The 16,486-nt window shown below is 38.7% G+C and overlaps 1 protein-coding gene across 1 annotated transcript in view; it reads right to left on the minus strand.

Moving 5' to 3' along the window:
• Positions 1-16,486, minus strand: part of LOC123520507 (ankyrin repeat domain-containing protein 11-like) — a 108,523-nt gene that overhangs the window by 65,243 nt on the left and 26,794 nt on the right. Inside the window, exons 2-4 of the mRNA XM_045282818.1 lie at positions 7,539-7,625; positions 3,341-3,595; positions 2,923-3,108 (exon numbers count right to left, since the gene is read on the minus strand). Coding sequence (XP_045138753.1) covers positions 2,923-3,108; positions 3,341-3,595; positions 7,539-7,608 — 511 coding nt within the window. The 5' untranslated portion in view covers positions 7,609-7,625. The remainder of the gene's footprint in view (positions 1-2,922; positions 3,109-3,340; positions 3,596-7,538; positions 7,626-16,486) is intronic.

The following is a 16,486-nucleotide window of genomic DNA, read 5'->3' on the forward strand; positions in this document are numbered from 1 at the left end:
GGCATGTTGCACATGGCAAATGGTAGGTGGCAAGTGGCTAGTGACGAGTGGCACAGTGATTTCAGACAAAGGTAGCATGTCGCCATGCATCTCAGGGTGGCAGTTCACTTCACAGTGTGCAAGATGGCATGATCGGATGAGAAGGTTATTGTTGCTTTAATTGGTACTATAGTCACCTGCAGAAGAAAAAAAAGGAAGAAATTCTGGATACATCCATATCTTAAAGATAATGTAGAAGTTCAAAGTGTTTATGTTGTTGCAAAGCAATTAGAGTTTGATGAAGAGAAGTTCCACCTTTTGAACTGAATGTGGAGAGAAATTTTCACCATCTAGTATTTTATATTAAATAGTTCATTGTCTGGAAGAGGCATATTCGTAGTTGTGCACGAAAGCAAGCACAAAAGACAACTGACAACAAAAAGACAACTGTGTCCTACACGGCTACGTGTTCTTCTCACAGGCAGTGTTGTCACATGTACTTGCGCAAATCTGTCTAGTCTCTTGATAACTAATCAACATGTGCCATACATCCAAAAGTTTTCTTATTATTGTATATTTTGTTATTAAAATAAAAAAAAGTAATAGTACATCGTCTAATAATAAGTTTTGAAGTGAAAGTTCCATTAAAATTTGGCATCACAGTCCGCGGTGGCGAGTCGCATGTTAAAAAATAATGGGCAGATCCGATCCCCAAGTGGCGTGGCACATCGCACGTGGCACATGCAATGTGCCACGCCACTTCGGTGTGAAAGATTTCATATGTTTCTGGATGTTCATTTCCATGTGGCACGCCACGTGGCTTGCCACTTGCCACATGTGGTGTGCCACCTTGGTGTGAAAGCGGCCTTAGAGATTTCGGTGAAACTTTTGCAGTCATGTTAGACATATCAAAAACTTTTGAGAGTCTGGCATAAAGCTTTGATTTCCAAACTGCCCTCCTATGGTTTCTCTCCTTCTCTTTGCATGTTTTCCTAATTTCCGAATGCAATTTCCAAAAATTTCTTTTTGATTTTTATTCCTTATCCCATAGATACCATATGTACCAAATTTCATTAAAAAATCAAATGGGATCTATGACTGGGCACTAATGGGTTAATGAGCTTTAGCCATTATCTCTTTGGGATGTTAGTAAAACACTTCCTGTTGCCTTGGAGAAGTGATCTCCAAACACTCCAGTCCATAGACCTTCAAACATTAATCATCTGGTTACCTAATGAATACTACTTTAATTTTATTACTAGTTATGGACACCATCTGCTGATTATCTCGTCTTAGTAACACTTCCTTGTCCCAAGTCATCTCACCTTTTAGAATTACTACAAACTGACATGGAGCTCTACAGATTCAAAACACCGACTCCTAACAAACTTTCCATCATTCCCAATTCCTCTAAACCATCAGTTATCAGACTCTTTGGCTCTGTTGAACCCAAAAGATCAATATTGTACTAACCAATTTGAGAATTCATGCTTTAAGGTCAATATGTGACTGAAATTGCAAGTCGATAGAAGTATCAACTGAGCCCTTCAAGTTGGAACATGTTCACACATAGTGACTGGATGTATCAGCTATTTGGCCAGAAGTGAATGTAAACAAAAATTTCTTTTTTTTTTTTACGTTATGGCCTATAGCACCAGTAGGGTGCTATGTGGGTATATGTGGGAATTTTATTTATAGTGGTACCCATATTAGGGTCCATATCAAAACCAAAGTGCATCTTTGGTGTAACCACCTAGGTCCTAGAACCTGGGTATCATGGTGACATGTAGGTAACTTTAAACCACTCAACAAATGCCATGCTTCAAAGCAGTACCTGGTGGGATTCGAACCTACGCGTGGAAGTCTGCCCGATCCCACGCTCACCACCTTATCCACTACGCCACCACCTCCCTTAAACTACTCAACAAGATGTCTTCCTCCAATAATGATGATGATTGTGATCAAATTAATCATCTTAAGTATTCAATCCTCACCACCAACAACACACTGCAGATAGGAAAAGTTCTTGGAGCATGGCAGCTATCTCATTGAATGTCAACTTGCGTAAGCATTTTTTGCTGTATAATTCATTTTCAGGATACCAGATGTGCTATTTTTCCTTCACTAACTCCAACATTTCCTCTATATCTGGACAACACATTTTGAAACCTTTATCCTTGATGTCACAATGTAAACCAAGTCGCAAATCGACGGAACAAGACCAACATGTTGATCTTGTTTTACAACTGGTTTTTCCAGTTGTTAGGCACCAATATTCTGTCAGAAACTTTACCAACTTGCAATTTCAGTCACATTTTGACACGTGTGAACCTGCCATTATACAAGTTAAGAAAAAAAAAGCTTTCAATAAAGTATGTTACAAAATCTTCACTTTGTAAGTATCTTTATATTCATGTCCCTTAATCTATGTCTTGTTTTCTTTACACTCTCTGGGGACATTTCAATTGTAAAAAGTGGCAAAATGAATTGTGAAGAAAACTGAAGGGCCTAATAAACTTTCTTTCCTTGCTGGGTTGCCATACAACTAACTTCTTATTCATAAATCCTTAGAAAGGACACAAACTCATAACATATGCAAATAATAATAAAATTAATTCATAATGTTAATGATTGGTGTTGTAGTGTCCATACATTTTGTATATATATATATATATATATATATATATATATATATATATATATATATATATATATATATATATATATATATATATATATATATATATATATATATATATAGTTTAGTAGCTATAACATAATAGCCATACATATATTGACAGGAAACACAATAAATATGAGTAAGCAAATTTCAACAAAACAAAAAGAGAAAATAATCATCAACAAAACATATCTAATAAAAATATAATGTGTTTCAATGTACTTAATTTTTTCTAGCTAGGATAAAGACATAACACCACTAACCAGCATAGTCTGGAGCATTGACATCTGCCCCTTGAGAGATGAGTTGGGAGATACGGTCACTGTCCCCCTTTATTGCAGCAACATGAAGGGGCGTCTCTCCCCTTTCATTGCGCTTGTTCACGCCTCGGCCAAAGCTTGGAGTGCTGGGCGTACGAGGGCTGCTTGAGCGGTTTATGTCTGCCTTGTCTGGTGGAAGAAAAATTCAAGATATGCAATATCTAAGCAAAGTGTGCATTGATGAATTTTTACACCTAATCTTTCACTATGAAAACTTACTGTATGTGTTAAATCTTTATAAGAGCAAGATCAGTGGTCCATTGAATAGTGAAATCAAATACTTCCAACTATTTCTATGATAGGAAAATTTATCCAGGATCACTTGGTTAAAACTTGGAATGAGAATAGGTATCACACCCACCTGGAGGAGATGGGGACGACAACTGCATGAGGAGGGCAATCTGCTGCCTCTCCGACATGGGCATGACTGGCCGGCTGGGGGTATGGTGGGCTGTGGTCACATCTTCTGCCCACCCCACCATTGTTTTACTGTGAGTCCCCACGCCACTGTTCCCACTGAAGCCACTCTTCCTCTGACAGCCAATGTTTAAACTGTTGCTACTGTCTGTTAAGCCTTGGTGCTCTGAGGGAATCTTGTTCCTCAATTCACTTTCAGCTTGTGACAAAAAATGTAGAGTATGAGCTAAAAGATAAATCTCTCTCTCTCTCTCTCTCTCTCTCTCTCTCTCTCTCTCTCTCTCTCTCTCTATATATATATATATATATATATATATATATATATATATATATATATATATATTTTTTTTTTTTTTTTTTTTTTACATTACAAGGGCACTGGCCAAGGGAAAACAAAGTGTTGGAAAAAAAAATCCGCTGGTTGCCAGGCCCTGTTAAGAGGAAAGTAGGAGAAAGAGAAAAACAAAAAATCTAAAAGGAGGGTCCAGTTAACGTAAGAGGTGTCTTGACACTCCTCTTTTGAAAGAGTTTAAGTCATAGGCAGGTGGAAATACAGACACAGGTAGAGAGTTCCAGAGTTTACCAGTGTAGGGAATGAAGGAGTGAAGATACTGGTTAACTCTTGCATTAGGAAGATGGACAGAATAGGGATGAGAAGAAGTAGAGAGTCTTGTGCAGCGAGGCCGCAGGAGGGGGAAGGCATGCAGTTAGCAAGTTCAGAAGAGCAGACAGCATGAAAACAGCGGTAGAAGACAGATAAAGATGCAACATTGCGGCGGTGACTTAAAGAATCAAGACAGTCAGTTAGAGGAGAAGAGTTGATAAGACGAAAAGCTTTAGATTCCACCTTGTTTAGTAAAGCTGTGTGTGGATCCCCAGACATGAGAGCCATACTCCATACACGGGCGGATAAGGCCCTGTACAGAGCAAGCAGCTGGGAGGGAGAGAAAATGGACGAAGACGCCACAGGACACCTAACTTCTTGGAAGCTGATTTAGCAAGAGTAGAGATGTGAAATTTCCAGTTTAGATTTTTAGTGAAGGATAGACCGAGTGTGTTTAATGTAGAGGAGAGGGAAGTTGAGTGTTATTGAAGAAGAGAGGATAGTTGTCTGGAAGGTTATGTCGAGTAGATAGTTGTAGAAATTGAGTTTTTGAGGCATTGAACAAAACCAGGTTTCTCTGCCCCAATCAGAAACAAGTGAAAGATCAGAAGTTAGGCGTCCTATAGCATCTCGCCTTGAGTCATTTAATTGTTGTTGGGTTGGGCGTCTGTTGAACGCTGTTGAATAATGCAGGTGGTATCATCAGCATAGGAGTGGATAGGGCATTGAGTCAGATTTAGGAGATCATTGATGAATAATAGAAAGAGAGTGGGTGATAGGACAGAACCCTGTGGAACACCACTGTTGATAGTTTTAGGGAAGAACAGTGACCGTCTACTACAGCAGCAATAGAACGATCGGAAAGGAAACTGGAGATGAAGGTACAGAGAGAAGGATAGAATCCGTAGGAGGGTAGTTTAGAAATTAAAGATTTGTGCCAGACTCTATCGAAGGCTTTCGATATGTCAAGGCCGACAGCAAAGGTTTCACCGAAGTCCCTAAAAGAGGATGACCAAGATTCAGTTAGGAAAGTAAGAAGATCACCAGTAGATCTGCCTTTACGGAAACCATACTGGCAATCAGAGAGAAGGTTGTGAGCTGATAGATGCCTCATTATCTTCCTATTAAGGATAGACTCAAAGGCTTTAGAAAGGCAGGAAATCAAAGCTATAGGGCGGTAGTTAGAAGGATTGGAGTGGTCACCTTTTTTAGGGACAGGTTGAATGTGAGCAAACTTCCAGCAAGAAGGATAAATAGAAGTAGAGAGACACAGATGAAAGAGTTTGACCAGGCAGTGAGCGAGTTCGGAAGCACAGTTTTTGAGAACAACAGGAGGGACTCCATCCGGACCGTAAGCCTTCCGAGAATCAAGGCCAGAGAGGGCCAGGAAAACGTCTTTATAAAGAATTTTAATTTTAGGGATGAAGTAGTCAGAGGGTGGAGGAGTAGGAGGAATATGCCCAGAATCATCCAAAGTTGAGTTGGTAGCAAAGGTTTGAGCGAAGAGTTCAGCTTTAGAAAAGAAGAGACAGCTGTAGAGCCATCTGGATGAAGTAAAGGAGGGAAAGACGAAGAAGTAAAGTTGTTAGAGATATTATTGGCTAGATGCCAGAAATCTCGAGAGGAGTTAGAATTGGAAAGACTTTGACATTTTCTATTGATGAAAGAGTTTTTAGTAAGTTGGAGAATAGATTTGGCATGATTACGGGCAGAAATATATAGGGCATGAGTTTCAGCAGTTGGATGGCTACGGAACCGTTTGTGAGCCGCCTCTATCATTGACAGCACGAGAACAAGCAGAGTTAAACCAAGGCTTTTTAGCTTTAGGGTTAGAGAAAGTATGAGGAATGTATAGCTCCATGCCAGAGATAATCACCTCTGTTATGCGCTCGGCACAAAGAGAAGGATCTCTGACATGAAAACAATAATCATCCCAAGGGAAATCAGAATAGTACTGCCTTAGTTCCTCCCACTTAGCAGAGTTAAAATGCCAGAAGCACCTCCGCTTAGGCGGGTCCTGAGGCTGCACTGGAGTGATAGAACAGGTAACGGAAATTAGATTGTGGTCGGAGGAGCCCAACGGAGAGGAAAGTTTAACAGAGTAAGCAGAAGGGTTGGAGGTTAGGAAAAGATCAAGAATGTTGGGCGTGTCTCCAAGGCGGTCAGGAATACGGGTAGGGAACTGCACTAGCTGCTCTAGGTCATGAAGGATAGCAAAGTTGAAGGTTTGTTCACCAGGTTGGTCAGTGAAAGAAGATGAAAGCCAAAGCTGGTGGTGAACATTGAAATCCCTAAAATGGAGATCTCAGCAAAAGGAAAGTGAGATAAGATGTGCTCCACCTTGGAAGTCAAATAGTCAAAGAATTTTACATAGTCAGAGGAATTAGGTGAGAGGTATACAGCACAGATGAATTTAGTTAGAGAGTGACATTGAAGTCTTAGCCAGATGGTAGAAAATTCTGAAGATTCAAGATTGTGGGCACGAGAGCAAGTGGTGTCGTTACGCACGTATGCGCAACATCCAGCTTTGGATTGAAAATGAGGATAGAGCAAGTAGGAGGGAACAGAAAAGGGGCTGCTGTCAGTAGTCACAGACAACTGTGTTTCAGTTAGGAAGAGAAGATGAGGTTTAGTAGAGGAGAGGTGGTGTTCCACAGATTGAAAATTAGAACGAAGGCCACGAATGTTGCAGAAATTGATAGTGAAAGTATTAGATGAAGTGTCAAGACACCCAAGGTCGACAGCAGAGGGGCAGTCCGACCTGGGGACATTTATGGTCCCTCCCAGAGGGGACTCCGAGGCAGGGCGTGGTGAAGCCATTATTAAATTTTGATTTGAAGAGAGTGTAAAAGTGTAAGGTGTTGTAGTGTAGTGTAGGAAGTAGTAGAAGTTGTCTTTAGAGGGCAGGCTGCAGCTGCTCAATTGTATAAATGAGACCACAAAGGGAACCGGGAAGAGAGGACACGGGAATCACTCAGTCTGCAGCACTGCCTACATCCCGTAAGTACCTCTCCTGGAGTATTCCACCGGGCGGCAGGTGACTATATATATATATATATATATATATATATATATATATATATATATATATATATATATATATATATATATATATATATATATATATATATATATATATATATATATATACACACACACACACACACACACACACACACACACACACACACACACACACACACACACACAAGACAACAAGATATGAAAAACCACACAAGTTAATTAATTCATATATCAGTAAAAACAAGATAAATACTAAACAAGCATGAAAGATTGAGAAAGAAATAGAAAAGCACTACATGGGAGAAAATCTGTACCATCTCTTCAATTTGTTACCTACTCTATTTATCTACACACCAGCTTGGCATCCATGTTAAGTAAGGAGTTGCTGAGAAGTGCTTACATGTCTATGTTAATATTCAGAATCAGGTGGATAAAGAATCTGGCGAGATTCTTGTTTATGATTTGAAGCATCAGTTGTGACCACATACTAACTAAATACAAAAGGTGTTGATACCTGGATCATTTTCCTTCTGTTCCTTGCTGGCAATGAACAGTTTGCGCTTGGAATGAACTGGCCTCACCATTTTGGTCACCCATCAGGCTGAAATGAGAAAATATATATAAATGTACATAAATAATTTGATGAAAGTATATGAGTGAATGAATGACTAGGCAAAATATTACAAATCTGTACGATTATCAAGATATCATTCAATTTGTAATGATAGAATGAATTTGCTACAAGAGAAACGCAACCTTTGGACAAATATGCAATAATCCAGAACACTTCTTAAGATGAATGAAATTATCCAATCTCTTTTTAAATTTTTTTTTACTTTTGGGAGTGGCATCAATACTTGATCCTTTATTCATATCTAGTACCCACTCTTGTCCAACAAACAGTAATGCAACCAAAGGTATTTCACTATCACAAGTTATTAGATAATTGCAAGTTGCAATTTTCTTCCGTCCAGCACATCATGATCAGCATGGATCACTCCCAGCACAAAGTAGGCACAGGGTGTAAGCTGATGGGTTGTGATTTTGCTGTCTCAATGTGTAGCATGCAAGTAGTCTTAGCTCTGCCTGAAGTTCAATTGCCAGGAATTTTTAAGTTCTTTCCGTAATAGAATGGTTGATTGGGTGACTAGCAAACCATCAATTTTGTATTCAGAGTAGAATTCACTACCTAACATATAATTTGTTATCAATAATACCACGAATGCTTTTCAGGTGTTTATAAAGAGAAAAATTGAATGATGGCAGAACAGAAGAGGCAATCACAGCCTCTGACAAGGAATTTCACACTACTGTACAACCATTCTTAGACCAGACTATCTTTGTCTCAAGTGACAAATATTTCTGAGTTCAATTCAAGGAGTGATCATAACTACTGTATCTCTATAACCACACATCTCACACAAATCCACCATAAGATTATGAAATAATTTGGCACAATCTAAAGAGTCAGGATTGTGGAGGTATAATGATCTAAATCAAGAAAAGACTCAAGCACAAAACTGTGAACTTGAACTCAGGATTCTATAAATGTTCCTGTATGGAGGTGACTTGTGGCTGAGCTGACAAGTTATTTATCTATTCATTTATTTTCCCATACACTGAAGTTCTACTGGTGGCTTTTTTTTTATTTATTTATGAAATCAACATCAGAAATGGCAATACAAGATGACTATAGATCATAACCTTCCAAGTATCAAGTGGACAATATTATAATCATATAACAGAAATGAGATCAACTAACATAGTTATCTAACATGTTTATGTACTGAGAAGATAAGAGATAACACTTAAATTCAATGTATGTAGGGTATTACCATGATAAGAGGATATGGTGCTGGGAGTACATTAGAGCTGATATTCGCCTACAGCAGAAGAAATTAGGTTCAGAACACCTTGAAGAAAGTGAAAGTGAAAGCATCAACGTTATCTAGGGAGAGAGAGAGAGAGAGAGAGAGAGAGAGAGAGAGAGAGAGAGAGAGAGAGAGAGAGAGAGAGAGAGAGAGAGAGAGAGAGAGAGAGAGAGAGAGAGAGAGAGAGAGAGAGAGAGAGAGAGAGAGAGAGAGAGAGAGAGGGGGGGGGGGGCAGGGGGGGGAAGGACAATAGCTGACTGTCCTTTGTTCGGCAGGATGAGAAATTCTGCCGTTAACTCCACTATGTGTAAGCAGCGTAGTAGCATACCATGACTATAGATCGCTCTTGACAGTGAAATGAAACTCAACACGAAATTAGTCTGCCTCACCAGATGGACCAATGTGATGTCCAGAACTGAAGCAATAAGATAATGAGATAATAAATAAATAAATAAATAAAGAAATATATATATATATATATATATATATATATATATATATATATATATATATATATATATATATATATATAAAGTACATATATATTAGGTACAAGGGGAGGACTAGCCATGGGGCAACAAAAAGATAAAGAAAAAAAGGCCCACTCAGTCGCCAGTCTCTCTACAGAGCCAATAGTTTGCTAAAGGACAGGGACAAATGTCTTAAAACCTCCCTATTGAATATAGTTAAGTCTTAGGAAGTTCAAAATATAGACACAAGCAGGGAGTTCCAGAGTTTACCAGAAAAAGGTATGAAAGATTGAGAGTACTGGTTAACTTTTGCATTAGACAGTTGGACAGAATAGGGGTGACAAGAAGAAAGCTTTGTACAGCAAGGCCACAGGAGGAGGGGAGGCATGCAGTTACCAAGATCAGAAGCGCAGTTGATAGCAAGAGATGCGACAATATGGCCGTGAGAAAGAGACACTCAGTCAGAGGAGGGGAATTGATGAGATAAAGAAGTTTTTGATTCCACCCTATCTAATAGAGATGTGTGAGTGGAACACCCCCAAACATGAGAAGGGTACTCTATACATGAGCAGACGAGGTCCTTGTACAGTTAGCATTGGGGGGGGAGGGCTGAGAAAAACTGGCAGAGATGACTCAGAATGCAAACTTCACAGAAGCTGTTTTTAGCAAGAGATGAGATGTGAAATTTCCAGTTTAGATAATGAGTAAAGGAAGGAGGATAGTTGTCTGGAAGCTTATGTTGAGTTGATAGATGGAGGATTGAGTTTTTGAGGCATTGAACACTAATAAGTTTTCTTTGCCCCAATCAGAAATCTTAGAAGGATCAGATGTTAGGCATTTTGTGGCATCCTTGTGCAACCTGTTGACTTCCTGAAGGGTTGGTTGTCTGTGAAAAGACGTGAAAAGGTGTAGGGTGGTGTCATCAGTGTAAGAGTGGATAGGGCAAGAAGTTTGGTTAAGATCATTAATTAATAATAGGAAGAGAGTAGTTGACAGGAAAGAACCCTGAGGGACACCACTTTTAATAGAATTAAGAGAACAGTGGCCGTCCACCACAGCAGCTATAGAAAGGTCAGAGTGAGAAAACTTGAGATAAAGTTGGAGAGAGAAGGATAGAAGCTGTACGAGAGTACTTTTGAGATCAAAGCTTTGTGCCAGACTCTATCAAAAACTTTTGATATGTCTAACGTGACAGCAAAAGTTTCACCGAAATCTCTAAAAGAGAATGACCAAGACTCAGTAAGGAAAGCCAAAAGATCACCTGTAGAGTGGGCCTGACAGAAGCCATACAGGCGATCAGATAGAAGACTGTGAAGTGACATATTTAAAAATCTTCCTATTGAGTATAGATTAAAAAACTTCAGATAAGCAAGAGATATTACAGCTATAGGGCAGTAGTTTGAGGGATCAGAATGATCACCCTTTTTAGGAACAGGTTGAATGTAGGCAAACTTTCAGCAAGAAGGAAAGGTTGAAGTCGATAAACAGGGTTGGAAGAGTTTGGCCAGGCAAGGTGCTACAGGTGTGTGTGTGTGTTTGTGTATTTACCTATTTGTATTTATCTATTTGTGTATTACAGGGCCCGAGCTAAGCTCTCTATGTCCTGTCTCCTTGGCCACTCCTGTCATATCTCTCTTTCATCTGATTGACACACACTGTGTCAATGACATCACTGCTCAGTTTATTACACTTATCAATACTACGATGCAGGAAACTGTACTTTCTCACGTCATTTAGACAGATGTCTTTTATTAGTTTTTTTCCATGTCCTCAGAGATGATTACTTGTGGTCACCTTTATCAACTCTCTGTCCAATATGTCAATCTTGTTCACCAATTTATACATAGTTATCATGTCTCCCCTTGTTCTTCTCTCTTCTAATGTGGTCAGCCCCAGTTCCCTCAGCCTTTCCTCATAGTCTAACTCCCTGAGTCCTGGTACCATCCTTGTTGCCAGCCTCTGTACCCTTTCTTCACATTTTTCTTCATATGCGGTGACCAGACACAAGTTGCATATTCTAGTATCTTCTTCATCATTCCTTCATCTAGGTAGTGGAATGCAAGACCAATATTTTGAAGCATGTTATATGTTTTCAAAAATATCTTGTTAATGTGTTTCTCCGGTGACAAAGTGTTTTGCACGGTTACTCCTAGGTCTTTCTCCTCATTGGTCTCTTCAATTTTCTCATCACCCAGCCTGTAATCCCTGTCATATATTTTATCAAGATCTTCCTGTAACTTGTTACAATCTTCCACATTCTTTACTCTCCTCATAATTTTAGTATCGTCCGCAAACATGTTCATGTAACTGTCAATTCCTACTGGCATATCATTAACATAAATCAAAAACATGATGGGACCAAGCACTGACCCTTGTGGAACTCCACTGGTTACCTTCTTCCACTCGGACTTCTTTCCTTTCACCACTGTTCGCATTTCTCTTCACTAAGTAATTTTCCATCCATTTTGCTAGTTTATCACTTACTCCTCCAATCTTCTTTAGTTTCCACATCAGTCTATTGTGTGGCACTTTATCAAAGGCCTTTCTCAAGTCAAGGTAAATAGCATCCAGCCATCCCTCTCTATGTTGTAGTATGTCAGTCACTCTTGAATAAAAACATAATAAATTGGATACGCGCACGATCTTCCTTTTCTAAAACCAAACTGTCTTTCACTCAGAATGTTTTCACTTTCTAGATACTTACTCCACTTTGCTTTAATTACTTCTTCACATACCTTGCACAATATACTAGTCAACGATACTGGTCTGTAAATTAACGGTTCCATTCTATTTCCATTCTGATATATAGGCACAATGTCAGGTCTTTTCCACTCTTTCGGGACTATTCCTGTTCATATGGAGGTTTCCACAATATCAAATATGGGGTTCAACAATTGATCCTTACATTCTTTCAGCAACCTCCCAGATACGCCATCAGGCCCCATTGATTTATTAATATCCAAGTTACTTATAATTTTCCTTACATCTTCCTTAGTAACCATGATGTCCTGCATTTGCTTTATTTCCATAGGCCTTCCTCCCATAAAATGCTCCTCCTTTGTAAACACTTTGCAAAAGTTGTCGTTCAATATTTCAGCTATATCTCTAGCATCCTCATATACTTCTTCCCATCTTTTACTTTTCTATTGCCTCCCTTTCATTTAGTTTTCCATTTATGAATTTGTAAAACATTTTAGGGTCACTATCACAGTTTTCCACCACTCTGATCATATTCCTTTTGTGCTGTTCTCCTTACTTCAACATATCTATTCCTTGCTGTTTTGTAGACCTCTCTTGATAATACTTCACTGTTTTTTTTAAGTTTCTTCCATGCCTTTTCTTTGTTCTTTTTTGCTTCTTCACAATTTCTATTAAACCACTGTTTATTATTTAAAGTCCTCTTTCTGTGATATGGCACAAACTTCTTCACAGCAGAGTTATATAAATCCATAAATTTATCGTATTTCAATTGCATATCCCTTTCCTGGTATATCACAGACCAGTCAATTTCATTAAAGAACTCTCTTATATGGTTATAATTTGCCCTGACATAATTTAATTTTTCCTCCCTGTGCTCCACACTCTTTTCTGTGCTTAATTCCGTATCCAGCTCAAAACTTAGGACATCATGGTCGCTTTTCCCCAAGGGACATTCATGTTCAATTTCCTCTTAGGGAGATGCCCCTGGTAAATACCAAATCCAACCTTGCTCCAACATCCTGTCCCCTGCACCTTGTTGGTGATCTCACCCACTGTGTCATCAAGTTATTTGTTGCTACGTTTAACAATTCCTCTGCCCACTCACCACCATTCACCACTTCGTAGTCTTCCCACACTATTTCCTTACAATTAAAGTCCCGACTATCATCACTCTATCCTTTCTGATGAGTTCCTGCTTCATTCTGTCTAGAGTATTTCTCATCACCATTTGATACTGTTCATAGTTCCAAGCACTGATTCTGGGTGGTATGTATACTGTTATAATATTAATGTCCTTCTTACCATCTGTTATAAGCATACTTATCACTTCCTCATTTCCTTACTAAAGTTCACCTCCTTCACTATCAGATCTTCTTAGTAAAAACCATTATACCACCACCTCCTTTATTCTTTCTATCATTTCTCCATACTTTGTAGTGTTTTACATCAAACCAATCTAGCTTTATTTCAGGCCTTAACTTTTTTTCCACCACACACATTATGTCCGGTTCATTGTTTCTTAGGTAATCCATGCATTCTAGCCTCTTAAACAGAAATCCATCTATATTCGTGTATGTCACTTGAATTCCATTCCTAATCTCTTTCTTCCATGTTTCAGTCAGTGTAATGTCTATTCCGTCTGTTTTACCCACCACTTCTTCAGCCTCCCATTTCTCATCCTCCAAAAAAACTTGGCCTTTTCCTCCTCGGTTCTTTCCTCATTCTTTTCTCTCACTTCAGTTACAAGCTCTTTCATTTTCATTCTTTCATCCTGCCTGTGTCATATTTCTTCTTATGTAAATTGTTTTGGTTTCCTCGTAGTCTTTAAGTTTCCAGGCCTTCCTCAGCAAGGCCTCGGCTGCCACCTGAGACTTTAACTTCAATTTTAATGGTCTACTCTTGCCTTCTTCAAAAGCTCCTAGTCTCACACTTTCCTCTACCTCACCATATAAGCATTCTTCCTCCTCGGAGATCTTATTTAGTAAAAACTTAATCCTGTCATTTTCCTTATCCCTCCTATATTGCCAGTTCCTGTTAGTTTCTTCCCTCAAACCTGTTATGATCATGAATTTTTTTTCTTTTCGGCAATATCTCTCACCACATACTCATTTTCCTTCAATGCCTTTACCATTTCACTCTGTGTAATTGATTTATTTTCTTCTTCTTCCTTTTTCATTATCTCCTTAAAGGACTTTTGTACTTCTTTGTGTTCATGTTTCACTTCCTTCATTTTGGCATCAATTAGGTTAAGGCATTCCTTCTTCCCCAAGTCTCCTTAGGATATTTTCTTTTCCATTTCAAGGAGTTTAGCCTTCATCTCGTCACATTGTTTCCTTAGATGTTGATTTTCTTTCTCCATTTCTACTTTCTCCTTCAATAGCTTTTTATTCTCTCTCGTTAATATATAGATTTCTTTTTTGAAGGTATCGTTCTCTGCTATGACTATATCTAATTTTTCTTCTATGGATCTAATACTTACAAACTTACTTTCTAATGCCTGAATTCTGGAATCCATGTCTAATTTATCTAGTCCACTTGGAGTGGTCACGAACCCCTCGAAGTCTCTCAAATTTCTAGGTGTAGATTGCATGATTTCTATCTCCAGCTGTTTCAGCCAAAACAAAACAAAACACAGCCGACACTCTTCAACTAGGGACCACTCTCCATTCACTTGAAAATGGCTCACTTTCTGTACTTTTCGAGAGTAGGACACTAACAGGACACTAACTGTACCCCACAGAGATACCCGGGCCCTGTAAACACCATAGGTAATTTCTTCCCTTCCCCGGTCCTCAGCTGGAGACAAGCCGTCTTCAGGACTTCCTCTCTCAACGGTGGCGCACACGCGTGCGCGCGTGTGTGTGTGTAAAGAAGATGTATATAAACATATATATATATATATATATATATATATATATATATATATATATATATATATATATATATATATGCAGGCAACACCCCCTTACCGAAGGTTCACACAACGAAATTTTGCTACAACAAAGGTTTAATTTTACTACCATCTGCTCGTTTAATGAACACCAAACTCGCTTTAATGAAGTTTTATCCAGGTAATTTTTTCCAAGTTTGAAAGGCCCGCCGTATCACGCAAGCCGACAGGCTTTTGAATACGTCAGCGCCTCTCGTGGACAACACTCACACCAGACATTGCCCCTGTTCAAAACAATAACAGCGTCAGCAGCAGCTCATCTTCCCTTGCTCAAATTACCACCAAAACGTCCTGCAATGTCGTCTAACGTTGCTAAAAAGACCAGGAAGTCTCTTACTTTCGAAGTGAAGCTGGATATTATTCACAGACATGAGAAAGGCGAGAAAACTAATAGCACTGCTCGCCACCATCTTGACTACTATTTTCAAGTCAGCAGACTTTATTAAGAAGGCTGGTGAGACCGTATCTTTCTTGCAAGCTAAAAGAACCACCTGAACTCGTGACTACAATGGATAAAATGGAAAGCGTTGTGGATATGTGGCACATAAGTTTTGTATGTGATATAATGATGCGCCCTTTGTTTACATTCCACAGGTTGCCAGTTAGTGTCTTTCCCATTTCACTCTCCCTCCCTTCATAAATTTAAGGTCATCAACATTATAAAGTTACGTACATACATACATTAGTGTACATTATAATGACTTAAATTATACTGCCTAAATGTTTAACTTCATAATTTTTACTTTCATTAAACCTTTCACTGTACTATGATGCACTCTCACCTAGTTTACTCTCAATGGAAGTTCAAGTCGGGTTAAACTTGTCATAATGGGTTCACTTAACGAAGTTTCGCTTAACGAAGGGTTTTTAGGAAACCCCCTTCGTTAAGCGGGGGTTGCCTGTATATATGTATAAATATATATATATATATATATATATATATATATATATATATATATATATATATATATATATATATATATATATTCACGGGATCCTTGCAATTTGACGGGGTTAGGGCGGTTTTTCATCCGTATTGAAGCACTTTTTTCTCATAAGATACTTAAGAATTAGGAGGGATAGGGACCAACCTCCAGCCTAGATTCCCCAAAACATCGCTATAACCTCTAAAAACACTAAAACTAAATCAGTACTTTTAAAGACTTCATTTATATCTAACTCTTTTTTATTAAACACATTAGGGTGCTGTGCAGTACATTTTTGGAAATAAAAACACTTGTAGCGGTCTCGCAGTATTTGTCCCTGTTTTTCCAAATTGTTGATACTGTTGATCTCGGGACACCCATTTGCACTGGAACGACAGTGTGAGCTATACCTGCCTCACGTTTTCTTATAAGCTCAAGCTTATCTTTGAAAGGCAGGAAATTATGCTTCTTAGGGCTGGGGCTGGAGGTGGCTTTCTGTCATCTTGACTCAGACGAAACACACGTTTTCCTCTAGCATCAATTTT

Source organism: Portunus trituberculatus, chromosome 47 (genome assembly GCF_017591435.1).
Source record: "Portunus trituberculatus isolate SZX2019 chromosome 47, ASM1759143v1, whole genome shotgun sequence".
NCBI classification, from domain to species: domain Eukaryota; kingdom Metazoa; phylum Arthropoda; class Malacostraca; order Decapoda; family Portunidae; genus Portunus; species Portunus trituberculatus.